Raw genomic sequence first — 27,193 nt, forward strand, 5'->3', positions numbered from 1 at the left:
TGTGTGACGCTGTGTGTTTCGTTGTGAAAGCGAAACTACTTTGTTTGGCCTTCCAAAAGAGGACACGACTAGAAATCAGTGGTTAAGTTGTATTTACAACACTGTTCCAGAACAGTTCAACCCAAATATTCAAATGTGTGCAGCGCATTTTATGGAGGACTGTTTCCTGATCCTGGGAGAGTAGACTACAATACCGGCTGTTCTGACTTACAGACTGTTAGTACGTTTTCATATTTAAAGAATTTGCCACTGAAGAATTAAACGCGAGTTTTGAGGAATGTAGAGTAGCGTTTGTTGTTTGTCATTTCTCCGATCACAAATGCAGACGTGGATTTATGTTTACGCGGCACGATGCAACGCAAAGCGTAAAAAGACAGTATAAGTCATTATAATCCGTAATTACTAAAAAAAATCATCGCTCCGGCCGGGACACAGCATCACAGTATGGTAAGGGGCGTAACATTTCAGTCACACGCTTGAGGTATTCGGCCAATACATGTGGGGAAGTCGTGGCCTAATGGTTAGAGAGTCGGACTCGTAACCCAAAGGTTGTAACCCCACACTAACTGTAGGTGGGGGGAGTGAATGTACATCGCTCTCTCCCACCTTCAATACCACGACTGAGGTGCCCTTGAGCAAAGCACCGAACCCCCAACTGCTCCCCGAGCGCTGCAGCAAAAAAATGGCTGCCCACTGCTCCGGGTGTGTGTTCACGGTGTGTGTGTGTTCACTGTGTGTGTGCACTTTGGATGGGTTAAATGCAGAGCACTAATTCCGAGTATGGGTCACCATACTTGGCCACATGTCATGTCACTTCAATCACAATGCACTGGATAGCTGGCCAATCACAGCACACCTTGCTTTTCAGACCATAAATAGGCCTAACTGCAGAGTTCGGTAAAGGTTTTCTCAAGCTTGGAACCTTGAAAGGACTGGATGGAGCTGATGCAATGTGCAGGAAAATTAAATTAAATTAAATAAAAAATAGATAGATAGATAGATAGATAGATAGAAAGATCACATTTAGATCACATTTAAGACATGTTGGACAAAGTGCTTTACAGTAAACCATGCACAACAACTTCCAAATCATTAACAGACAGAAGATGTTTCAGTTTCGCAATGTTTTATAATTGAAGAAAGCTTCTGATGGATGGATGGATGGATAGATCCATTTTATTGTTATATTATTCTAATTATTATATGAATAAAGGACTTCTTAAGGTGTATATGCACATATGCACAGAAATGGAACAACCTTTAGGGTTAAGTGTCTTAAGGACATGTTGGGAAAATTCATATATCACCCACAAATTTGTGGTTACAGCAACACCAAAACACTCAATCCCTTCTTTTTGGAACATTTAGATCACATTTAAGACATGTTGGACAAAGTGCTTTACAGTAAACCATGCACAACAACTTCCAAATCATTAACAGACAGAAGATGTTTCAGTTTCGCAATGTTTTATAATTGAAGAAAGCTTCTGATGGATGGATGGATGGATAGATCCATTTTATTGTTATATTATTCTAATTATTATATGAATAAAGGACTTCTTAAGGTGTATATGCACACTGTAAGTGAAATGGAACAACCTTTAGGGTTAAGTGTCTTAAGGACATGTTGGGAAAATTCATATATCACCCACAAATTTGTGGTTACAGCAACACCAAAACACTCAATCCCTTCTTTTTGGAACCATGTTAATTGGCCCATTAGTGCGTCATCACTGAAGTTTATCCTAGTAAGTTTGTAAAGAGTAAGCAACAGAGTTGCCCAGTTTCCCACTAAAGTTTTCCCTTGATAGTCTATTAATTTATTGTGTCATAATAACATCAGGAAACTGACTTGTTTGAGTTTTAATTTTTCCTCTTTAAAGATTTACTTTAAGTGGTATGAATAAAAACAGCTTCTTTCAATTATGTTTTCCAGGTAAAGTCAGCAAGAAAGAATAATTGCACTGGGTGTTGTGGCTCCCAGAGATGGATCACAAGCTCAAGGCAGAGCTGTCAGATGTTCCATAGGGGATTTTGGGGGAAAGCGGGTGTCTCTGGGTGAATGTGTGCTTGTATATGTGCGGCTAAGTGGTGGCAGCAGAGTTGGTTTGTGCTGATTAAGAGCAGGAGAGCTGTCCACTCATTTTGTGTGGGCATGCAACTTAATCTAGGGTCTATAAAACCTGTTAGTACAGTAGGTATATAGAAAAGAATCACCCCCAAAAATAATAAAAAATTCGTTGCTTAGCAGCCTGAAATGAAGACAGACACAGTTTTTGTTTTATACAGCTGTATTTACTCAGTGCAACTTATAACATCCAAACAGAATAACTGAGTTGGAAAAAGGATTAGACGTCCTAAAAAATTACTTGTAAACTGAATCAGGTGTAGCTAATCACCTTCTCGTTGGCACACAAAGCCTTTTGACTTTCAACTGTGATCAGTTGTGGTCATTTTGATTAGCTCAGCGTGAAAAGAGCTTTCCTGGAGAATTTCAGTCCTTGGAAGTGCAACTGAATCAAACAATCAAGGGTGGTATTGTCAAAAGATCTCTGGGATAAAGTTGTGGGCAAGCACAATTCACTAGATGGATAAAAAAAAATTCAAAGGCTTTATCAATACCTAGAAGCATATTGAGGTCTATTGTTAAGAATTGGAAGGTATTTGGTATGACACAGACCCTCCCTGGATCAGGACGTCGCTCCAAACTGGATGAAAGAGCCAGGAGGATACTGCTCAGAGAGGAGACCAAGAGGCCTACAGCAACTCTGAAGCAGCTGCAGGAATTTATGACAAAGAGTGGTCATTGTGTGCATGTGACAACAATATCACAAATTCTCCATTAGTGTGGCTTGTATGGGAGAGTTGCAAGAAAAAAGCCACTCCTCAAGAAAGGCCACATGCAGTCATGACTGATCTTTCCCAAAACACACCTTGAAGATTCTGAGGCAGATGTTTAAGGCAAATTATTTGGCCTCAATACCAAATTATATGTCTGGCGGAAATCCAGTACAGCTCACCATCCAAATAACACTGTTCCTACAGTAAAGCATGGAGGTGGTGTTATCCTGTTATGGGGTGTTTCTCTGCAGCCTGGACTGGAGCACTTGTCAGGATAGAAGTAAAGATGGATGGGGCAAAATACCATCAAATCCTTGAGGAAAATCTGCTGCCCTCTGCCAGAAAGTTGTCAATGGGAAGAAGGTTTACCTTCCAACATGACAATTACCCAAAGGACACAGCAAAAATGACCACACAGTAGTTATAGGAGAAAAAGGGCCTTGACTAGGTCCTTGCATAGCCTAGTCAGAGCCCAGACTTAAACCCCATTGAAAATTTGTGGAATGACTTGAAGACTGCAGTCCACAAACGATCACCATCACATTTAAATGAACTTGAGCAGTTCTGCAAAGAAGAGTGGGCAAATATTGCAAAGTCTAGATGTGCAACGTTAGTAGAGACATATCTCAACAGACTAAAGACTGTAAGGCAAAATGTGGTTCAACAAAATATTGACAAAAGGGGGTGAACCTGTTTTTTTTTTAGTTATATATTTCACTTGGATGTTATAAGAGGCACTGAATAAATACAGATGGATAAAACAAAAACTGTGTCCGTCTTCATTTCAGGCTGCAAAGCAACAAAATGTGATTATTTTAAAGGGGGGATGATTCTTTTCTATACCCAAGGTAGATGGATATAGATAGACAGACAGACAGACAGACAGACAGACACAGACAGACAGACAGACAGACGGATAGATGGATAGACGGATAAGATAGATAGACAGACAGACAGACAGACAGATAGATAGATAGATAGATAGATAAGATAGCATTTTTTATTTTTTAAATATGAACCTTTAATATTAATATTCACTTTTCCCAAATCGTTCTAGTACTAGGACAAATCTGGCAAGGGAAATCAAATAAATAGTTTAACATTATCAAACCCTGTTACATTAGCCAGAGCCGGTGCTAGACATCTTTTGTTCAGCAAGAAAGAATAATTGCACTGGGTGTTGTGGCTCCCAGAGATGGATCACAAGCTCAAGGCAGAGCTGTCAGATGTTCCATAGGGGATTTTGGGGGAAAGCGGGTGTCTCTGGGTGAATGTGTGCTTGTATATGTGCGGCTAAGTGGTGGCAGCAGAGTTGGTTTGTGCTGATTAAGAGCAGGAGAGCTGTCCACTCATTTTGTGTGGGCATGCAACTTAATCTAGGGTCTATAAAACCTGTTAGTACAGTAGGTATATAGAAAAGAATCACCCCCAAAAATAATAAAAAATTCGTTGCTTAGCAGCCTGAAATGAAGACAGACACAGTTTTTGTTTTATACAGCTGTATTTACTCAGTGCAACTTATAACATCCAAACAGAATAACTGAGTTGGAAAAAGGATTAGACGTCCTAAAAAATTACTTGTAAACTGAATCAGGTGTAGCTAATCACCTTCTCGTTGGCACACAAAGCCTTTTGACTTTCAACTGTGATCAGTTGTGGTCATTTTGATTAGCTCAGCGTGAAAAGAGCTTTCCTGGAGAATTTCAGTCCTTGGAAGTGCAACTGAATCAAACAATCAAGGGTGGTATTGTCAAAAGATCTCTGGGATAAAGTTGTGGGCAAGCACAATTCACTAGATGGATAAAAAAAAATTCAAAGGCTTTATCAATACCTAGAAGCATATTGAGGTCTATTGTTAAGAATTGGAAGGTATTTGGTATGACACAGACCCTCCCTGGATCAGGACGTCGCTCCAAACTGGATGAAAGAGCCAGGAGGATACTGCTCAGAGAGGAGACCAAGAGGCCTACAGCAACTCTGAAGCAGCTGCAGGAATTTATGACAAAGAGTGGTCATTGTGTGCATGTGACAACAATATCACAAATTCTCCATTAGTGTGGCTTGTATGGGAGAGTTGCAAGAAAAAAGCCACTCCTCAAGAAAGGCCACATGCAGTCATGACTGATCTTTCCCAAAACACACCTTGAAGATTCTGAGGCAGATGTTTAAGGCAAATTATTTGGTTATTTGGCCAAATTATATGTCTGGCGGAAATCCAGTACAGCTCACCATCCAAATAACACTGTTCCTACAGTAAAGCATGAAAGCATGGATATCCTGTTATGGGGTGTTTCTCTGCAGCCTGGACTGGAGCACTTGTCAGGATAGAAGTAAAGATGGATGGGGCAAAATACCATCAAATCCTTGAGGAAAATCTGCTGCCCTCTGCCAGAAAGTTGTCAATGGGAAGAAGGTTTACCTTCCAACATGACAATTACCCAAAGGACACAGCAAAAATGACCACACAGTAGTTATAGGAGAAAAAGGGCCTTGACTAGGTCCTTGCATAGCCTAGTCAGAGCCCAGACTTAAACCCCATTGAAAATTTGTGGAATGACTTGAAGACTGCAGTCCACAAACGATCACCATCACATTTAAATGAACTTGAGCAGTTCTGCAAAGAAGAGTGGGCAAATATTGCAAAGTCTAGATGTGCAACGTTAGTAGAGACATATCTCAACAGACTAAAGACTGTAAGGCAAAATGTGGTTCAACAAAATATTGACAAAAGGGGGTGAACCTGTTTTTTTTTTAGTTATATATTTCACTTGGATGTTATAAGAGGCACTGAATAAATACAGATGGATAAAACAAAAACTGTGTCCGTCTTCATTTCAGGCTGCAAAGCAACAAAATGTGATTATTTTAAAGGGGGGATGATTCTTTTCTATACCCAAGGTAGATGGATATAGATAGACAGACAGACAGACAGACAGACTGATTTTAATTTCCATTTTAATTTCCAGAAATCTGTACTGTATATTTGTGCAGTTTTTTGGTCCATTGCCCTAGATTCAAAATATATATTTTTAAACTAAAACTGCATAATGTAGTTTTTGTGATCTGTGTACCAGTATAACCGTCCTCAAAGCTAACAGACGTGGAATAAAAGAACCACAAAACTATCTCCTTCTGATTTCAAATTCACTAGATGGATAAAAAAAAATTCAAAGGCTTTATCAATACCTAGAAGCATATTGAGGTCTATTGTTAAGAATTGGAAGGTATTTGGTATGACACAGACCCTCCCTGGATCAGGACGTCGCTCCAAACTGGATGAAAGAGCCAGGAGGATACTGCTCAGAGAGGAGACCAAGAGGCCTACAGCAACTCTGAAGCAGCTGCAGGAATTTATGACAAAGAGTGGTCATTGTGTGCATGTGACAACAATATCACAAATTCTCCATTAGTGTGGCTTGTATGGGAGAGTTGCAAGAAAAAAGCCACTCCTCAAGAAAGGCCACATGCAGTCATGACTGATCTTTCCCAAAACACACCTTGAAGATTCTGAGGCAGATGTTTAAGGCAAATTATTTGGCCTCAATACCAAATTATATGTCTGGCGGAAATCCAGTACAGCTCACCATCCAAATAACACTGTTCCTACAGTAAAGCATGGAGGTGGTGTTATCCTGTTATGGGGTGTTTCTCTGCAGCCTGGACTGGAGCACTTGTCAGGATAGAAGTAAAGATGGATGGGGCAAAATACCATCAAATCCTTGAGGAAAATCTGCTGCCCTCTGCCAGAAAGTTGTCAATGGGAAGAAGGTTTACCTTCCAACATGACAATTACCCAAAGGACACAGCAAAAATGACCACACAGTAGTTATAGGAGAAAAAGGGCCTTGACTAGGTCCTTGCATAGCCTAGTCAGAACCCAGACTTAAACCCCATTGAAAATTTGTGGAATGACTTGAAGACTGCAGTCCACAAACGATCACCATCACATTTAAATGAACTTGAGCAGTTCTGCAAAGAAGAGTGGGCAAATATTGCAAAGTCTAGATGTGCAACGTTAGTAGAGACATATCTCAACAGACTAAAGACTGTAAGGCAAAATGTGGTTCAACAAAATATTGACAAAAGGGGGTGAACCTGTTTTTTGTTTTTTTTGGAGTTATATATTTCACTTGGATGTTATAAGAGGCACTGAATAAATACAGATGGATAAAACAAAAACTGTGTCCGTCTTCATTTCAGGCTGCAAAGCAACAAAATGTGATTATTTTAAAGGGGGGATGATTCTTTTCTATACCCAAGGTAGATGGATATAGATAGACAGACAGACAGACAGACAGACTGATTTTAATTTCCATTTTAATTTCCAGAAATCTGTACTGTATATTTGTGCAGTTTTTTGGTCCATTGCCCTAGATTCAAAATATATATTTTTAAACTAAAACTGCATAATGTAGTTTTTGTGATCTGTGTACCAGTATAACCGTCCTCAAAGCTAACAGACGTGGAATAAAAGAACCACAAAACTATCTCCTTCTGATTTCATGGAGCTTTTAAAGGTCATGCTCAGAATAAAAGACGTCTAAGACACTTTGTAGTTTGGGTTTGAGAAGGTCTGGCAAGAAAAGATTTAGGGATAGATTCTGCTATAGACAGAAAAGCCACAGTGTTTAGCAGAGTGAAAAAAAAGTGATTTTTTTTGTCCTGGGTAATGCCACCTGTACCAGATGTGCTGCTGACGAATGTTTGCATGCATTAAACTGTCATAAGAGTTATTTCTGCAACCCCTCTCCAGACTTTGTGTTGTCATGTGTTTGTGTGTTGCTCTTCTCACCATATCTGAGTAATTTCATTGCACATCTGTAATCTTATTTCATAATAGCATATGTCAAGGTTTGATGGAGTCATATCACTAGAATCCTATAGCTTCTCACAAACACAAACACGTAATAGAGCGTGTGTCACACCTGCCTCAAGACCTTTTACCGTTTGCACTCCACTTGATGCACTTAAACAAACAGACAGTGCAAATCTATACTTATTTTCCACCTTACTTTATATTTTATTCACAGCCATTAATCCGTTATTGAGTTTGCGTCCCGTAGGTGGCACCAAAGCATTGCGCCTGCCTCAAGATCTCTCACTATTTACAGCCACTGGACACGTGATTGATGCACATGATTTTTAATGTTATCTTGCCTTGGCTGTGGCGTGTTCTGTGACAGCTGCACCTAGATCTGACTGGTGAAGTGTCGTCTGGGGCAGGCAGAGTAAGAGTAGCAGCATTTTCTGTTTTGTCACATGCTATCGGATCGTAAACAGACTGAGAGATCTTGAGGCAGGTGCACATAGGCTATTAGATAGAAATAAGATATAAGCTGCAAATAGGTAAATACTTACCTTAGGTTTGTTTGCTTAAGTGCGTCAAGTGGAGTGCAAACGGTAAAAGGTCTTGAGGCAGGTGTGACACACTCTCTATTATGGATTAAAAGTGTAAGTGATTGTAAACAGTGAGAGATGCTGAGACAGGTGCAAGCGTTTGGTTAATAGTGAATATTGACCTAATGTGCTTACCGTTGTGGCTCCCGCTGTTAGCAGGGGATAATCGCTACATTTGGGGTAAAAAAGACTGAATTATGTTTTGTGCCAAGATGGTTGCACTGTCTGTTCGTTCACACAGGTACGGAACTGATTGGTATCTGCCTTTAGCGGAGCCTTTACCGATTACCTCCATTGATCAGAGCATTCGGCAAGGTTGTCTGTGAGTGACGTCACCTCCCAACACAAACACGCCCCCTAGTATAGCCCCGCCCCCTCACATTGATTGACAGCTTTCCATGTAGACATTGGAAATTCAAATGCAAAAGGAATTGCGATTCCATTTGAGTTTTGGCAGGTTACATGCGCAACGCAGCGAGAGTGAAAAAGCAGACGTGGTAATTAATATTGCTATTTAAATATGACAGGCTCGTAACTCCTAAGACATGGGAAATACAGTTGCAAATGGACTTTGCTTTTTCATTTGAAATTTGGCAGTCACTGTGCGTTCGCAAAAGCGAAAATGCAAACGGTAATGCAGGATTTGCAATTGCATTTGGATTATGTCACAATTTATGCATCCACATATTGAAAATGCAATTGAAAATACAATTTGCTATTCTATTTGAAAATTGTCCGGAAAATCGTTCCATAGTCCAAACTCATTTGTCAAGATGAAAAAATGAATCTTTGTTTAGCCAAACTTGAGCTAAAGAGGCAAAAGTTGTGATGCAATTGCGGTCATATTTAATTAGTAATTTGCTGCTGAAATAAATAAAAAAAACGCTTGGGAATTTCAGTCTTTCCCAGTTTAAATAGATACGAGCTGTACTTGCATGTCTAAAAAAAATGGCTGCCTGAGGGTGTAACAAAGATGAAATCTCAAAGACTACAATTTAAACATGCCCCAAATTTTCCCTATTGTGAGCTTTAAGATGTTAACTTGAGTTGATTTTCATGCTGTGGAACCAAAAATGTTCATGTTACTCTACTTCCTGCAGTAAAACACAAAGCAGTATTTGATTTCACATTTCTGGTTGAAAATAGAAGAAAGAAGAAGAAGAGGAAGAAGAAAAAGAAGATTAAAAATATTGCGTTGGCAACTACCTGAAACAAAATAAGTTGACGTTGAAGTACTAAAATAAATGCATTTTTGTTTTGCCAAATTTGAGCTAAATGGGCATAATTTGGGGTGAAACTGCTGTCATATTTAATTAATAATTTGCTGAAACGAATGGGGATTTCGGTATGTCCTTTTTTAAATAGAAAGGAACTGTACTTGCATATCTAGAAAATAGCTGCCTGAGGGTGTTACAAAGACGAAATCTCAGAGACTAATTTAAACAGGCCCCAAATTTCCCCTTTATTGAACTTTCCAGGATGCTAAATCAGGCTGATTTCCATGCTGAACCATGTGAAACCATTATACCGAACATGGCACTTAATTTACAGGCAAAATTTGTTACTCTACTTTCTGCAGTAAAACACAAAGCAGAAATTTTTGATTGCATTTCTGATTTTTTTTTTCATGATCAATTCAGTAAAGTACAACATCCTATCATCTCACACACTGTGAATGCCTAAGCAACCATTTAAACAGCAGAGTTTAATCCTGTTGTGTTTTACACTTTGTCATTCTAAATGTGTCTGTGCTTCCCTAGAAAGATACGCTATCCAAAAACATCCCTCATCTCTCAGATAAATGGCAGCAGTGATGAAAATAGAAGGGTAATCATTTATATGAGATAACAGAAGTGTAGTGACCAGTCTTTGCCACCCACAGTCTGATTCAATGGCATCTCATCATTCTTCTTGTCTTCTATAGCCATAATCCTCCTGTTCACAGTAATGAAGGGCCAACAGAGTGAAAAAACACTTCACACTTCTGGGTCATTCCAACAGTTTGGTGGAATTTATGTCCCCATGAAACAATACTGCATATTTTACATAAAATATTATGCACATTTCATGCCACATGGTTTTCCATGCATAGATGTACCCCATTAACACAAATTCATAATAATAAAGCACTTTGAAGCACTCGAAAGACAAATTCCCATGACCTCAATCATGTTTTCTCAAATTCACTTTGAAATAAATGTTACATACATATTTCTAAATTAGCAAATTGATGTATTAGTATATATATATATATATATATATATATTTAGTTATTAATTTTGACATAAAATACAATAACTTGTAATACATTTTTTTTTAATGTGTGAAACTATTAAATTACTTTAAGTCTCTCAAACTTCACAAGAGAGTGGCATTCCAGTGGATGACGTAGGCGTAGCGTAAGCTCCAGTGGGAATATGCTAGTCTTTAAGAACCAAGTTTTGTTTACAGCAAAGGCTTATATTGTGAAATAGGAATTATTCAATTTCCCGGTCAAACTCCACATATTCGAAGACTAAACCAAAAAAGTAAATGAGAGATTCCTATTAATGATCTGCTTTTAGACTCCATGCAGAAGAGGCATCATCGGAACGCAAAAAAGAAAGCAGAAATGGAGAAGAAGAGATGCAGAAGTGACCGGACAGGAGACGGTGGACATGCTCTTGATGGTTAAGGAGCTTCTTCGGATAATTCGTCAACATGAACGTATAAATAAACGGTTGATGAAAAGGGTTAAACAATTTATTGAAGTTAATGAGTTTAATTTGAAGATGGAAACTTTGCGAGGTGAGGTTGACTGTTTGAGGATTCAAAGAGCCAACGCCACTTCCAAAGGTATAAACGGTTAAACTGACATCCTGTCAAAAAGCGAGAGCAGGTGTCACTATCTGGGTTAACAGTGAACAGATGGAAAATGTTAAGATGTGAAAACTTGCTCGTATATTTTTGCAAAGGTGTTGCTGTGTTGTAGTAGAATAGATACATAATTGTGGGTAGCATAGAAAGGTCAGACATCCTGTGTTAACAAATCGGAGATAAACTTTGTTTGAACCTCTCCGCATATATTTTTGGAGATGTACGCACATGTATATGCTGTGCTTAGTGTGATGATGTAATGGAATGGCAACTCGCTGAAACAAGGGGTGTGACCAAGTGTTTTGTGTGTCTTGCATTTATCCAATGGAGTGTATGAATAGATGCTTTGCAGGAGAGGAATTTTGTAATGCCATCTCCTATATAATCAAGTGCTTTATGATTTTGCGGGGCCGAAAAACGGGTGAAGACTATACGCTGTTACTTTCTTGAATTTTGCTTATGAGTTATTGTTTTTAATAAAGCGAAACCATTTGTATATGGTGATTCGATAAACTTTCTTTTAATCAAGACTCTGAGTAATTTATTAAGGGTAACACAATTGAAATCCTCCAACATTTTTTTTTACAAATCCTCGTTTTCTAATTCTAATTCATGACTGGTGTTTTGTTTTGCTCTCTCCTCTTCGCTTCTGCGTTCATCACTTCTAAACAGAACTTGTGCTACACCTACGTCCTACGTCATCCACTGGAACGCCACTCTCTTGTGAACGTGTACGACAGTTAACGGAAGCTAGAGATTACGGTTTATACGGTTTTAAATATGGATATTTTTCTTACACAAATGCATCAATTCACTTCAGAAGGCTTTTATTCTGAACCCCCCCCCCCTAGTTATTTCTGAGGCAAAAGTTTTTTTTGACTACAAGTTCTAGTCAAGCAAGATTCTTCCAGCCAGGAACTCGTCTCGCAAGCCACAAAGTGCCTGAAGCGTCAATTACAACTATATTTTCACCTGAGAAGAAGTGGTATAGAAATAGCATGGAAAACCTGCCACTATCCCATGTGCCTTTCCTGAAAAGGCTGTATAAACAAAAGAGAGCCGTTAGGGAGATATGTGTTGAGAAACACAGATGAGCGCTGATAGAGAAGGCCTTGATGTGGTGGTGTTGAAGGCGAGGCTTAGTACACTGAGCACAGCTCCATTCATCTTGCCCCAACAGCAGACAGGCTGCAGTAATGATTCCCCAGAGAACTCGGCTCTGCCTCTGACCTTGGATACACATCTTCTGCCAGAGCACTACGGCACTCCACCGGGGACTACCTACCTAGTGTGTGTGGGTTTGGCAAGAAAGGGAAATCTTCGAAAACGGAAATAAAGTTGTTGTTGTTGTTGCAGTTGTTGTTGTTTGGCTCGTTCGGAGAAACAAGAGTGAAAGACTACTGAACCTTGGCTGATGATCAACTCATCCAAATATTGTTAATATTAATGATTCAGCAGAGTAAATCATTAAATAGGGTTGGAGCTGAGAGAATAACCATGTCAAGATAAGAGTGTTGTTACTGTACTATTCGATGCTCGGTGAGTGAAATGTGTATTTGTCAGGTTTTGCAGGCCTTGGGTGGAACGATCACATTGCATTTTCTGGAGGAAAAAGGCAGAAAAAGAATAGTGTAAAAGTTTAAAGCATGTTGAGGTGCAAATGTTTGTTTGTGAGTTTCTTATTCAGCAGTGTTAATGTCATGATGCAAGAACTGATATAAAAAATATAAATGTGTACCTTGCATGCAATATAAGTGTGACGAGTGGGGCGAGGCAGAGAGCCGTGGGAACGGAGCGAGGCTGGTGGAGTAATTGATAATGAGCAACACCTGCACCACTCACCGGTCTTGAGTCCCACGGAGGAGCTCCAGAAGGATAAAAGGAGGAGAAACGACAGTAAAGGACGAGAGAGGATCACGCCTGGACTATTTATGTTGTTTTGGTTTTGTTTGTGCGTGGCAGTCGTCCGTGAGGGGCTGTCGCGCTATTTTCAGTTTTGTGTTTATTTTATTATTAAAGTTATGTTTAAATGTTCACCGGTTCCCGCCTCCTTCTTCAATTATCTACAAACTTTGTTACAATAAGTCACTTTGGATAAAAGTGTCTGCCAAAAGCATAAATACAATATGCAAATGCAACCAAGAATCAAGACCAGTCATAATGCAGTATGCAAATAATACAATAATGGCATCAGTGGATAACAATGTTGTTTTTCTTTTTTTTATTTCTTCCTTTCTTAACCAAATCTATTGAATTGAAATTAATTGAAATAGAGATGAAATACAATAAATTATAAAAAATGTTGATGAAACACTTAAATATCAATGAAAATTAGACATATTAAAATATTACAAAATATACAATAAATGCATAAAACAAGTTTAAGTGCTAATATTACTAAAAATAAAATAAATATATAGTAAATATAAATATTTAAAATAAATTGTTAAAAATTTTAAATATAAAAATAAAAAATAAAAATACTAATGTATTAGGGTTGTGCAATTAATCGCATGCGATTATCATGCGCATCTCGTCAGTAAAGCCGGTTCAGTGATTAGTAGTAAATATCCATCACCTGCTTTAAGATGGAGCAGCATTTACTACACAGAGCCGTAGTTCACTGACAATTAGGCAATACCGCGTTTATTATCGCAGGTGATTCGATAATCACGGAACCGGCTTTATTGATGAGATGTGCATGGCAATCGCATGTGATTAATTGCACAGCCCTATAATATATACTATAATAGTATATAAATAATACTAAAATAACATTGAAAATAAGATAGCCCACTAGAGGTGTGAAAATGTCATCACATGCAATCAAAAACCACAAACAAAACTGAAATTCCTCTTTCACAGTTGCAGAAAAAAGCTTTTTCCAAATCAATGCACGTCAAATTTGTGGCACCATCTTACAGACTTAATTTTTCCATTTAATTCATCAGACTCTGTTTGATTTGATTTTTCAAATATTCCTACTGCCAAGAAAGAAGAAACACTTGTTTTAATAGCTGCAACAAAGACTATCATTCGAAAAATGAGGCTTAAAAATGTGAAGTTTTGTAGAGTGGCTAAAAAGCCTAGAAAAACTAGTGGATGTTGACACAGCACCCCTCCCCTTATCTGTAGAGAAATCCCCGACAGAATACTCCACAAACAAGATCAAGGCCGGTTCCCAGTACTTAGGAACTATTTGATGTGCCCCCTGTTCTTCCAGCGAGGAGGAGCAAACATCAAAAAGGAACTGTGAGGTCTGCAAATGTGAGACATTACCTTGAAAGCGTCTTCAAAGACAGCATCCTTAAGTAATCTGTTTAATGGAATAAAAATGGCTAATTGACTACTTGAAGGTAGTAATTTCCCACCTGAGAGCTTTTATGTGCAGGGGTAAGGCAAATAATTAGCAGAGGTTAAAAAAGTTCAGAAAACAGTCGCAAACGTGGAATACGTGTGGTGTTGTTGTTGCTGTTCTTATTAAAGAAGAATCTTTGCATATGCCTTTGACAGGACACTTTCCTTTTCATTAACTGCATCACAACAACCCAATTGTATTACCAATATTGCATTACTATTACCCAGAAGTAAAATAACATTGCTGACTTTTTTTATTTTAAAAATAAAAATAAAAAAGGCTGTCAATCACATTTGTTTAGACCCCTTGCGTGTATTCCCTTACATCGTGACAAATGCAATGGTGATGATGATTATTATTTTTATGTTGTGCCCCATCCATGACTGTAATTAAGAGATGCATGATTATTGTTAGAAGAAGAAGAAGAAGAATTTGCATTGCATTTAAGCATCTATATTATTGTTATTATTATTGTTATTATTATTATTATTATTATAATGTCTTCAAAAAGGCTGAAACAATTATATTTTACTAACAATAATCATGAATAAGAATAAAATGATAATGCTTATTATTATTATTATTATTATTATTACTACATGTAGAATTGTACTGAACTAACACACTTACACCTATAAGAAGAAGTACAATTACTGTCATTGGCCTTCAGTAAATAGCCTCTCGTTTTTCAACATCTTCCAAAGGTTTGTTAAGGGCATAAAAGTGGCAATTGCTGTGTAATTTTGACCTTTGTGACCTTTAATCTGGGTTTTGTTTTGGATCCATGTTGGGTTCAATGACAAACTTGGCCAGTTGAAGTCCCATATGCTGCATGTGGCAGCCACAGTTGAGAGGCTGGCAAAGTGAGACTGGCGCCAACACCAGGCCAAGCGACTGAACATACCTGTCAACACAGATTATGATTAACAGAGAGATTCATCTTGGATTCACCCCACCAGGCTGCTGACCAGCCAGTATGAATGAATGGAGGATGAACCCAGCAGTGTGTCAGATTTTAGACCTGTGGAAAAAGTAATGTATTGCATCATGACCTCAAAATCTAAAATCTTGAGTTTTACAAAAAGGCAGCTTTGAGATCTGCCATAAAAAAAAAAAAGCTGACACCATTAAATTGATCAAAAGTGGCAGTAAGGCCAAAATATAGTAAAACAGAAAACAGTTATTTTAAATTGCAGTAATATTACTGTATTTTTTTGTATTTTCAATCAAATAAATATAGATACATTTTGAACCCATGCAGGCAGCACCACGTAGCACAGCCCATCAACCTATGAAGTATTATCTAGTACGTATATAGAATGTGAACAGAAACAGAAGGTGAGCCATGCATTTTGTTGCCAGAACCTGTCAAAAGATTTTCTTGTGTCCTTCTCCCTTTTGGCCCTAGATGCATCCATGCATTAATGATATAAATTAGGACGCATATCATACATTGCGTTATCCCATATCACACAATTTTACTTTCCTCTCCTAACTCCATTATTAACTGAACTAATGGCAGTTTGGCTCTCGGGCCAAAGCCAAGACTATACAACAATGACATTGAATTTTGATAAAGCTAATGCCCAATGTCATACAAAACCAACAAGAGTCGTCATGCACAAGCTCTAATCTAAAAAAAAAAAAACTTTTCTAAAAAAAGTGAAACTTAAAACAAAAAATAAAATAAGAAATTAAGTGAGATATAAAATCATAATTTTGATAAATGAAGCAACAAGTCCAAGGTATAAAGTTACAATTGTGAGATAAAGTCACAATTGCAAGAAAATGGTCACAGTTACTTATTTTTATTGTTATCCTGAGGTAGAAACAGGTTTCCACAGTACATAACATAATTGACACTGAAAGGCTTGAGGGAAATATAATTTGCATGTGCGTGTAATTTGGTAGGTATGTAAAGATGTTTATGTGTGGGTATACTTAGATATGGTAATTTAGCCTACTTGCATGAATAGCCTCCTGTTTGTGTTTATTTTTTATTAGCTCAATGAATATATTATGACACTGAATACATTGTTGTTGTTGTTTTATTTATTTATTCTGTATTTCACATCTCTTGTAAATAAAAAGCTAATTAACAGCTGAGGAAAAGTGTGTACAGGCAGATATGCATTCCATCTGTAGTGTCAGAAAGATAATGCAACCATCCATCACATCGCTACATGATGCAGCTATCCAACCCCGATACATCCTCTTATGCCACTGTCACACAACTTGAGTTTAAACTTTGAAGGGATTGTTCACCCAAAAATGGAAATTCTGTCATTATTTACTCCCCCTCAAGTTGCTTCAAACCTGCATTAGTTTCTTTCTTCTATTAAAGACAAAAGAAGATGAATGTGTCCCCATTTACTTTTTTTTCATGCGATGGAAGTCAATGGCAACCAGCAACTGTTTGGTTACCAACATTCTTCAAAATATCTTCTTGTATGTTCAACAGAGGAAAGAAACTCATACAGATTTGGAACAACTTGAGGGGGAGAAAATGATGACAGAATCTTCAGTTTTGGGTGAACTCTCTTTAAGTTAAGTTTTCTTTGCATGCCTATATCCATGGGTGCTTGGGCCCTTTTTACTGGTGCACAAGCCCCAGTAAAATATTACTGATATATCCTTGTGTCAATGGGATTGATGTATTAATAAGTCTTTTAATCTAATTGGTCAAACATGTTTGCAAAAAGGTCTGAAATTGCTTGGGATACAGCATAACTCGTTAGGACAGCTCACTCATGCACTGAATCATTTGCAGCGGTTTCTAACAGCACAATAGTAACTAGATGTTTTATAAGAAAGGAATCAAAAAGAGCACTGGATGTGGTGGATATTTATACAATCCATTGTAGGAATCAAATGACAAATGTCTTCTATCGTTTGCAACAACAAACCAGCTCTTTATTGCGCATGTAGCTTGTGAACAACTCTGTGCTGCAAGTAAAGACCATATTAATTTCCAATACAGTATCAAAAAAGGTATCAAAATATGGACACACTTTTTTGATTGAGCCTGAAATGCCCCTGTCTGTATCTACTCCAAATATCCCAAACTACAGCAAATTCTTTCCATTATGATTTTGAAAAGTAAACATAGATCAAGCATTATAAGTAGCCTACAGGGAACATTCTCAGAAGTTCCCTACTGTTCGGGTTCTTTCCAAGTTATAAACAATCGTACTTCCAGTAACATTAACAGAACATTCGCCCAGAGTCATCTGATCTTTAATAATGTACTCAAAACATTGCCACAAAAACATTATCTTTACATCATACATGGAATGTTTTTTTTTCTCATGCATTTAGTTGAACATTTCATCTAACACTTTTTAAATGTTGCTACTTGTTTCAGTAATATCCCCATAATGTTTGCAAAATGTTAAAGTAGTTGAGCAGCCATTTTGGAATTTGGAAGTCAGGGTTGTTGCGGTTCCTCCAAGTTTCCGAGTCAGAACTCCAACTTGAGGGGGCTTTGAGATTTGCTACTGTACTTGTTATATACCAAAGGCATCTTGAGCTATATACCAAAGCAGAAAAATGAGCCTTACAACCAGACACAGTGAAATCTTGTAGCGGCAGCAGCACAGCAGGAAAAGCCTGTGCTGGCCAACATCATCAGCCCATAATTTGCAAAGCATTAACTCCGATTGTATGGTGTTGAACTGATCTCTCCATTTCTGTAATTAGCTGGCACAATCTTGCCAGTTGACAATTAAAAACTACTTTACATTATTAAATAAGAGCTTTTTAGCATCATTAAATGCTCCCTAAAATAAACTGACAATTATGTTGATGTATTTTCTATTTAAACAATCAGTAGCTTGAAGGGCTCATACCTTTTTATTAACAAATAGTTTTTAGTTTATGCACAGTTGTGAACAATGATTTTCTTCTTAATATTACTAATCAGAGGTAGGTGTTGTTAGAGGTTTAAGGATTACTCTAGCATATAGCAGTGTTATTTTATCCTCTTAACACGCAAAGATTGCCGGCGACCTCAGATTATTGTTGTTTCACATTCACAGCATGTTAAAACATCACTCTCTTACTTGATCTAGACAAACTTTGTATTTTTGCTGAACAGGTGCAATTATATTTCATGATGTATTTTGACAAAATAATTCACGCAAGGTCACAAGAAAATGTCTTGTTTTGTTTTCTAGAAAGATGATATAGAAAGATAATAGGTGGGTGTATGTATATTGGGATCAAAGCCATGTGGATTGGTAAATCATGTACTGCCAGAATAAAGGCTAATAATGGCTGAATAAAAAAAAAGAATAATGAGGATTACATCTGATACCTTGCAGAGGTGTGAAAGGGTTGTCGAGTGAGGACAATAGAAACACGAATGGGGCAGTTTGCCGGGCCAGACATCAGACAATAGCATGCAGGGGAGCTTACAGGTTGCACTATATATTTTACTAGCCTTTTATTAGCCTTCTCTAAAAACACAGTTGACATGGTCTTAGAAAATGTTTCAGAGACAAAGTTTTAGAGATGACATCCTCAAATTTGAAATGAAGCATGAGCAGACTCGTGGCTTCAGCTTCATTGTTTTTCTAAAAACATTCACTATAGCCACATCATTTTTAAAATAAATTTAAAAAATGTATTAATATTTTTTTCTTTATGTCTGAGCTTATATATCTTCATATTCATAACAGCCTGAGTAATTCTGAGTCTTGAACAGTAAGCTTTCAAGTGTCAGCTTTGTAAATATATGTTGGTTATCTATCTAGTCAGAAAGACTCATGAGCAGCAACCTTTTATTTTGGGTATGTCATATATGTCCCCATGCCAAAATGGGGTTAATATATATTTATTATTTAATATGTATATATTATTACAATATTTATTAATCATTTGAATCAGTTTTTATATATATTTTCAGTTTTCAAGTTTTAGTATTTTTTTTATTATTACTCATTTTAAAATATTTCTAAATAGTTTTACATTTCTTTTTATTTGAGTTTTATTATTTAAGTTAGTTGCCAAGGCAATATTTCTAATTTTCATTTAGATTTTAAAGTTTTTCATTTAACATTTATATTTTATTTTATTTCTGCTTTATTTCAATAAACAATAACAACACTGAGTTTTACATTTACTATTTTTAGCTGCATACACTTTATATAAATTTTGTATATTTAATATAAATTTTGTACAAATAACTTAAGTTGAAATGTGAAAAGAACCCATTTACCCATCATTGCCATGACGGCATTATTGTAATATTCGAATAATGAATTGCAATTAGGCTTGATTTGTCCATGCATTTGCATATTGAATTGTGATTACTCTTCATTCTTGCACTTATAAGTATATAACATTAGTAAATTGTAACTGTTTCATTCATTCATTCATTTACTCAGTCAGTCAGTCATTTACTCACTCACTCACTCACTCATTTATTTATTAAAATTAAATTTTAAAACAATCTGCAATATGCCACAGATGACATTTGCATATTGAATTGTGATTACTCTTCATTCTTGCACTTATAAGTATATAAAATTAGTAAATTGTAACTGTTTCATTCATTCATTCATTTACTCAGTCAGTCAGTCATTTACTCACTCACTCACTCACTCACTCATTTATTTATTAAAATTAAATTTTAAAACAATCTGCAATATGCCACAGATGACTGGCTGAGAACCATTCATTCTTAAGCACTTCCATGAAGGACTATGTGAGCTTCAAGCCAAAATGAATGCAAAGCCCCTGTTTGGAAACTTGCCCCACACCATGATTGTGCATGAAGACTTACACACCAGGGAATCAGCACATTCCAGCATATAATCCCAAAACACAGCGATTTGTTGACCAATAAAGCAAAAGAACACAGCAAGAAGGTGTAAGCTTCTCAAAATCTCACTAAGCCCAAGCTAATGGAAGACCTCCCTTGACTCTTACCAAGGGATAAACAGGTGCAAATATTCAGTCACCTGGTGGATGACATATATCACCCAACAGTCCTTGAAAAATCCTTATCTGACCAACCTTCCAGCTCCAGTAGAGCCAACAGAAGGAAACCAAGATTTCCCATCTGTACGCCTGAGTAGAGGTGCCTTTATTCATCGTAAATCAGCTGTGCTGACACCTTCAGTGGATGGATCCGCTTGTGTTGAAAATTAGGGTGGCCTCAGTCTTATAAAAATCCAGCTGTTCTGACAGACATCTTTTAAAAAGCAAAACCACTGACATCAGAACAATAACATGTCCAGAAAGAGCTCAGGCAAGATCAGGCAAAATGTTTTGCCTACACGCTTTAGTAAAATCCATTTTAAAATGGATTGCTTTAAAATCTGACTGTTTAAGGTACTGTTTGTTCAATCTTTCTAAGTAGCAAGTTACTACAAACCATGAAACATGGGGACCAGAATATCACTCTTTTGCAAATAATCAACCACATAGCAACACCTTAGCAACTCTTTTCATTCCCTTTTTAACCACCAACAGCAATCTAGATTGTTTTTGTACAGTCAAACAGCACTCACATTTTCTTCAGCAAGTGTAAAAATCACAAGCCAGGCTCACTGGAAAAACGTGGAGACATTTCTGTAAAATTATATTACATTGCTTCTTGTGCATTTTGTGTCACTTTCAAATTGAAATGGCCAGCATTAAAAGAGCATTGTGTTTTATCCAAACTGTTAAACTTGAAACTGGCAACGTATTATTACACTGGTTGTTGTGCGTTTTGAGGCAGTTGGGAAATAAAATGTCCAGTGAGTGGCGCATTTAAAATTAATGTACCACCTACACTAAACCCTAACCTAAACCTAAACCTAAAGTAAGATAAAAATGCATTTTCTGAAGCAACCATGCCATTTTAGTTTGTTCTGTCTTTGTTTTTATCTTAACTTCTGTTTCACAGGACTCGTACGTGTTTGCTTCGTATCAGAAGTGCAGTGCAGTGACCAGGTGAGCTACCGAGCAAGTTTACTATGTCAGAAAACCCATTTATATGGCATTGGTTATGTGATAAAAAAACATCAAAATGTATTAGTTTACAAATCATGCACTATAGTAAAAAAATGTCTGAGGTAATATCTTGTATTGTGCAAGGAACCACATAAATATAAGTATTTGTTATTCAACAATCTGCCCTTTAATTATTATTTGTTTTGAAAAGGAATAAAGGCTCTCGGTGTTTTACTGCCTCTAGTGTTCATTTCACCTGGAAACTAATTAATTGTATGTATAGATATGTTTTAGGAATTTTGCAAAAATATAGGAAAAGACTAGTTGAAAAATCTAGTTGTGATTACTAATGTCAATATATATATCCATGTAATGAACATTCATGTGTTTTTTCCCATCGCTGTCCTATTTATAACAGGAAAAAAAGCCACTCAATACAGTGATTTTACAATGACTAAGTGGCTTTGAGGAATTCTGCTTTACACTGTCAAATAAAAAAAATAATAACATAAGGACACATTTATATGTTTATTTAAGGTGAATGCAATTCTTGATTAATTGATTTAAGGCAAAAAATATAATCAATAAATAAAAAAGGTTCAGATAAGCCATGCTTAAGGAACAAGAGCAGTTTGGGCAACAGTAGGGAGACTGTGTCAATCCTTTGCCAGCAACAGGCATGCTGGGAGTAAACGTGTCCACCTGCCACTCATTTCTCCCTTCTCTGAGCACGACTGGCACACAGAGTCTCAGCTACACACAGCCTGTGTGGGCCGGCAAAGCCAAGACAGAAGCTACCAGATCACTTGCCACAACTGATGGTGACGCATTAGTGAGTACAACAGTTATGCCATCCACAGCGATGAACTGTATAAACCCACTATTAGTTCTATAGTACAGAAATCAATATGAATACGCAATGTTTGTTTAAATACAGTATTTTGCACAAGAATCAATTTTTTCAATGCTACACATGACAGAAATGATCATGTAGCTTGTTTAGTTATTCACCCAGCTCACTCGGCTGTAAAGCGGAGTACATTAACTACTCACTGAAAAGACAAGTTTGGAAAAGTACACAATTTGAAAATGATTAAGTTTCTGTGAGCTTAAGTTAGTTAAACATGCTTACCTCCAACACTGAAATCAAGATCCTTATAATTTTATCACATCATCACTGCCACCATGACAAAAAAAGTAAAAAAATAAAATAAAATAAATAAATAAAACAAAGTATTCACTGTAAGTCAAAGATCTAACCCTTGTATGCTTGTTCATGCCAACCAACAAACACAGGGGGAAAAAAATCTCAAAACATAGAAGTTTTGTGATTGGAGAATGAAATTCATCATTACACTGCAAATGAAACACTCAATTACTTACTTATGTATGTATGCATTTATTTATTTGATGAACAGTTTTTGTAAAATAAATAAATAAATACATAAATGTTTGTGTATATTTTCTATTCTATTTTTTCATTTATCTACTCAAAGCACTTTGACTTACCACTGTGAAATGTTATAAAATATACATACAGAAAAAATAAAATATAAATTATTAATAATAATAATACAAATATATACATATTGTTCTTAAGATCTTCACTTTTTGGATATTTTCTATTCTAGTTTTTTTTTTTTATCTATTTAAAATACTTTAAATTACCACTGTAAATCGCTATAATGTGCTAAATAAATAAACAGTCCCTATATTTAAAATACAATATCAAGTTTACATCAACCAAAGTTACAATTGATTGGACCTTCCACATTAAAATGTATAAGTAAAATTAAACTGTAATGTACAAACATATGACTCTGATCGTCAGTAATGATTATTTTAATGCCTCTGCAATGCAACCATCAAAATAAAGTATCCAAATACAATAATATGGTAATATACAGTACACTCTCTCTATGCACCAAGGAGTCCACTAAAAGCTTGAAAGAGGTGAAGACCCCTATAGTATAATCATTACTAACCCTTACACTGTAATGAAGAATAAGCACAGAGGAACATTAATCTGGGTCGGAAACGACCCTCTTTCCCACAAGGCAGTCAAAGTCATGTTGTCCAAGCTGTACCTAATTTATGGATCACTATACGGTAGTGATCCTCAAATCTGGCTCGCGAGATCCACTTTCCTGCAGATTTTAGCTCTAACCCTAATCAAACACACCCGAGTTTGCTAATCAATGTCTTCAGGATCATAAGAAAATCACAGGTAGGTTTGTTTGATTAGGGTTGGAGCTAAACTCTGCAGGAAAGTGGATCTCGCGAGCCGGATTTGAGGATCACTGCTATACGGTATGCTTGACTTCATATTCCTGAAACCTTGTCCCATATTGCTAATAACTGAAATGTAGTGATGCAGTATTGCTTCAAGACAACTGACTTTAGCTTTAGAAGAAATAAACAATCATGCTATAACTGTCAAAGCGAAATGTTAAGCCCCACAGAGGATGCATTATTTAAAATGAGAGGAGACTAGGTTGTTATAGTCTTCTGACAATCCTCAAAACATGGAGATCTAATGCGTGCCAACTCTGTGGGGCTTGTGCTGTCCAACCATCTGTGGGTGAACTACATGCCCAAATTGTATCCAGCCCTGCCAGACCCTGTTACCCAGCTCCATGCTGTCTGCTCACTATGAATGTGGGCAGAGTCTAGGAAATCCCAGCCCAATGTGTGACTGAATCACTGATGCAACCCGATTAATCACATGTGTGTTAGAAAATAGCACACAACTAAATTGCTCATCAACAATGCTGTCATTATGGCATGCATTAGGGATGCTACTTCCGATAAGATATCACCATTAGATTTACTCAATTGGCAGGTATTGTGTTGCATTTTAAATATGAATTTACCATGTGCATTCTCTGGAAAGTGAACTTGTGACCTTGGAGCAGCTAGCGCCATCATGCTCCACTGCTCAAGCTACAGAAAGTCTATAGTCTACAAGATCAGACAGTTAATATATGAACATAACAAGTAAGAATATATAGTAGAATATAAAAGCAGATAAATCTTAATACAGATTAACCCACTGTTAAAATAATTAAAAAAGAAACTGTTAACTGTCATAATATATTAACACAGATAAATTAATGATAGTAAAAAGGGGAAATTTTACTATGCTACCGTGCAAACGTTTGGGGTTAATACAATTTTTATTATTTTTAAAGAAATTAACAGTTTTATTCCGCAAAGGACAAATTAAAATGATCAATGTTACAGAAACATTGTATTTCAAATAAATGCTGTTCTTTTGAACTATTAAGCTGTACAATGTTAATGTTTTCAACATTAATAATAATAAGAAATGTTTCTTGAGCAGCAAATCAGCATATTAGAATGATTTCTGAAGGATCATGTGACATTTATACATTTTTAATATATATGTTTTAAAAATATTTAATATAAATGTAATATAAAAAGCCAGTTACAATAAATTGTAATCAGTGTTGGGGAAAGTTACTTTTAAAAGTAATGCATTACAATATTGGGTTACTCCCTCAAAAAGTAACTAATTATGTTACTTAGTTACTTTTTATGGAAATTAATGCGTTACATTACTTTTGCATTACTTTTGCGTTACTTTTTAAATATGAGCAGGGCTTGATTGTTTTTAATATAAGAAGTTCTATTTATAGCAAATGCAAAAGCCTTTTCACACCAAAAAGTGTAATGAATAAACCTCAGGCTGAAGCAAACGTAAATTCACGTCTGTACAGTAGAACGCAGGAGAAGGTTCAACACTCTTCAGCAATAAAAAAAAAACAATGAAGCACAATTGTTCGTTTATCTAAAGTCACTTTTGCTCATTAGTATGGTTGAACTGGATCATCATAGGTCGGCAGCAAAGACATTGGTTAATAAAATGGGATTAGATACATTTGTGTTATTTAACACATTTAATTATTGCATGTTTGCATCATATTCTGAGTTTGCATTTCACTGTTTTAATTCATTTTGATGAATACTAAATCTGTTTTTGTGAGTGGGATGAATTAATGCACATTCACATTAGGCTAGAACTACAGTAACATCATGTTCACACAGCGCACACAACTCCTATGCACTTCTGATTTCTCCCAATATAGGGACAGGAGACTCAGTCAATAAATGGGAAAACAAAGTAACTGGAGTTACTTTTTTGAAAAAGTAACTCAGATGTTTTCTTGTAAATTAAAAAAGTAATGCATAACTTTACTAGTTACTTGAAAAAAGTAATCTGATTACGTAACTTGCGTTACTTGTAATGCGTTACCCCCAACACTGATTGTAATAATATATTACAATACTACTGTTTTACTGTATTTTCAACGTTGGTAAGTTTCTGCACCAAATTAGTATTAGTGAATGATTTCTGATGGGTCATGTGACATTTTTAAATTTATCAATTTTTTTAAATACGTGTTTTAAAATATATTTAATATATAATATTAAAACATATTACAATAGAAAACAGTTGCTTATTACAATATACAATATATTACAATATTACTATTTTACTATATTTTTGATCAAATTACTACAGTATTGGTGACCATCATAGACTTTTTAAAAACATTAAAAATCTTACCAAGCTCATTTTTTAATGGTATTGCATATCATATGTGGTACCAAAATAGTAAATATATTTATCAGAATATATTTTCATCTAATTAAAATATACCACTTCCCACAGTGTATTTGTGGGTATTTGTGCTTAAATACAATGCTAGCTATGCTAATGCTAAAATGCAACAGTGATTCAAAACTCCATTTATGCAGCCACGGTATTGTTAATACAACAAGTGATTTACTTTTATGCCTGCTAAATATAGATAGAAAATGTCCTATCTACTTGAATGTTGTTATGCAAAATTTCAAATCTCCAATAAAATCTGACAAAATGGTATAAATTGATTCTTTAGCTAAAATACATAAATAAATAAAAAATGACTAAAATAATGGATCGCTCCTCATAAAGGAAATTCCAAGTTATTTATTTGTTCCATGTTCGTTGTGCTTCATTAGAAAGTAGTTGCCCATGCAGACAGTAAACAATTCAGAGTTTGGAGCAGAGTCTTCTGGGATCAATAAGGAGTTAAATGCATGAGGAGTTAAATGATTCAAAGTGCCTGAGAATTTTTTTTAAAGAGGGACCTCGAGAATGACCACCCATTATTCTGTGAGTCAGAGCAACGATAGCTTTGTGCTAATTAGGGATTCTGTGTGCTGGTGGTTTCTCTCAGAGGAACCCGCTAATGAAGGAAGTGACACAAGCATCAGCTCTCACTGTGTCACACTAGAAGCTGTCAATCATTGCGATCTCTTCTGGTCAAGAGACGCATGGCTGCTCTGAGATTTAGCTCTGGTCCATAAGGGTGTTTTAAAATAGGGCCTTTCGCACCGCTTTAGTTCCAGAACTAAATGTACAGTACTAAAGTACTGGGACGATTTTGCGCGAACTATTTCCCAGTACCATTTAAATGGTTGCATTCGCACCGACAGTGTGTACTAAGAAGTGACATAAGCTGGTCGACAGCGTCGTCATTTGTGCGCGGTGTTCAACAACAGAAACAAAGAAGAACAACATTAACAACAGGAGGATGGAGGACGCTGTGATCGGAGCTGTGTTTTTATTGTGTCTTGCGGGTTTCACAATAATGGACATGGAAAGTCGACATATACGTAAAGCGATTGAAAGAACGGAAAGGAGGACTAAGAATCTCCAACGACAACTGGCAGTGCTACAAGTGCCTGCACTTCAGCGTCCGTCCATCTATCGCTGTTCTCCATACTTGC

General features: G+C 36.4%; 1 protein-coding gene across 1 annotated transcript in view; it reads right to left on the reverse strand.

Moving 5' to 3' along the window:
* The window catches only part of LOC107557316 (receptor tyrosine-protein kinase erbB-4-like), a 141,575-nt gene extending 121,059 nt beyond the window's left edge, over window positions 1–20,516 (reverse strand). Inside the window, exon 1 of the mRNA XM_016240702.1 lies at window positions 20,471–20,516. Within this exon, the coding sequence (XP_016096188.1) occupies window positions 20,471–20,516 (46 nt within the window). The remainder of the gene's footprint in view (window positions 1–20,470) is intronic.
* Between the last annotated feature and the right edge of the window lie 6,677 nt (window positions 20,517–27,193).

Source organism: Sinocyclocheilus grahami, unplaced genomic scaffold, assembly GCF_001515645.1.
Source record: "Sinocyclocheilus grahami isolate Dianchi unplaced genomic scaffold, SAMN03320097.WGS_v1.1 scaffold598.1, whole genome shotgun sequence".
Classification (NCBI taxonomy): domain Eukaryota; kingdom Metazoa; phylum Chordata; class Actinopteri; order Cypriniformes; family Cyprinidae; genus Sinocyclocheilus; species Sinocyclocheilus grahami.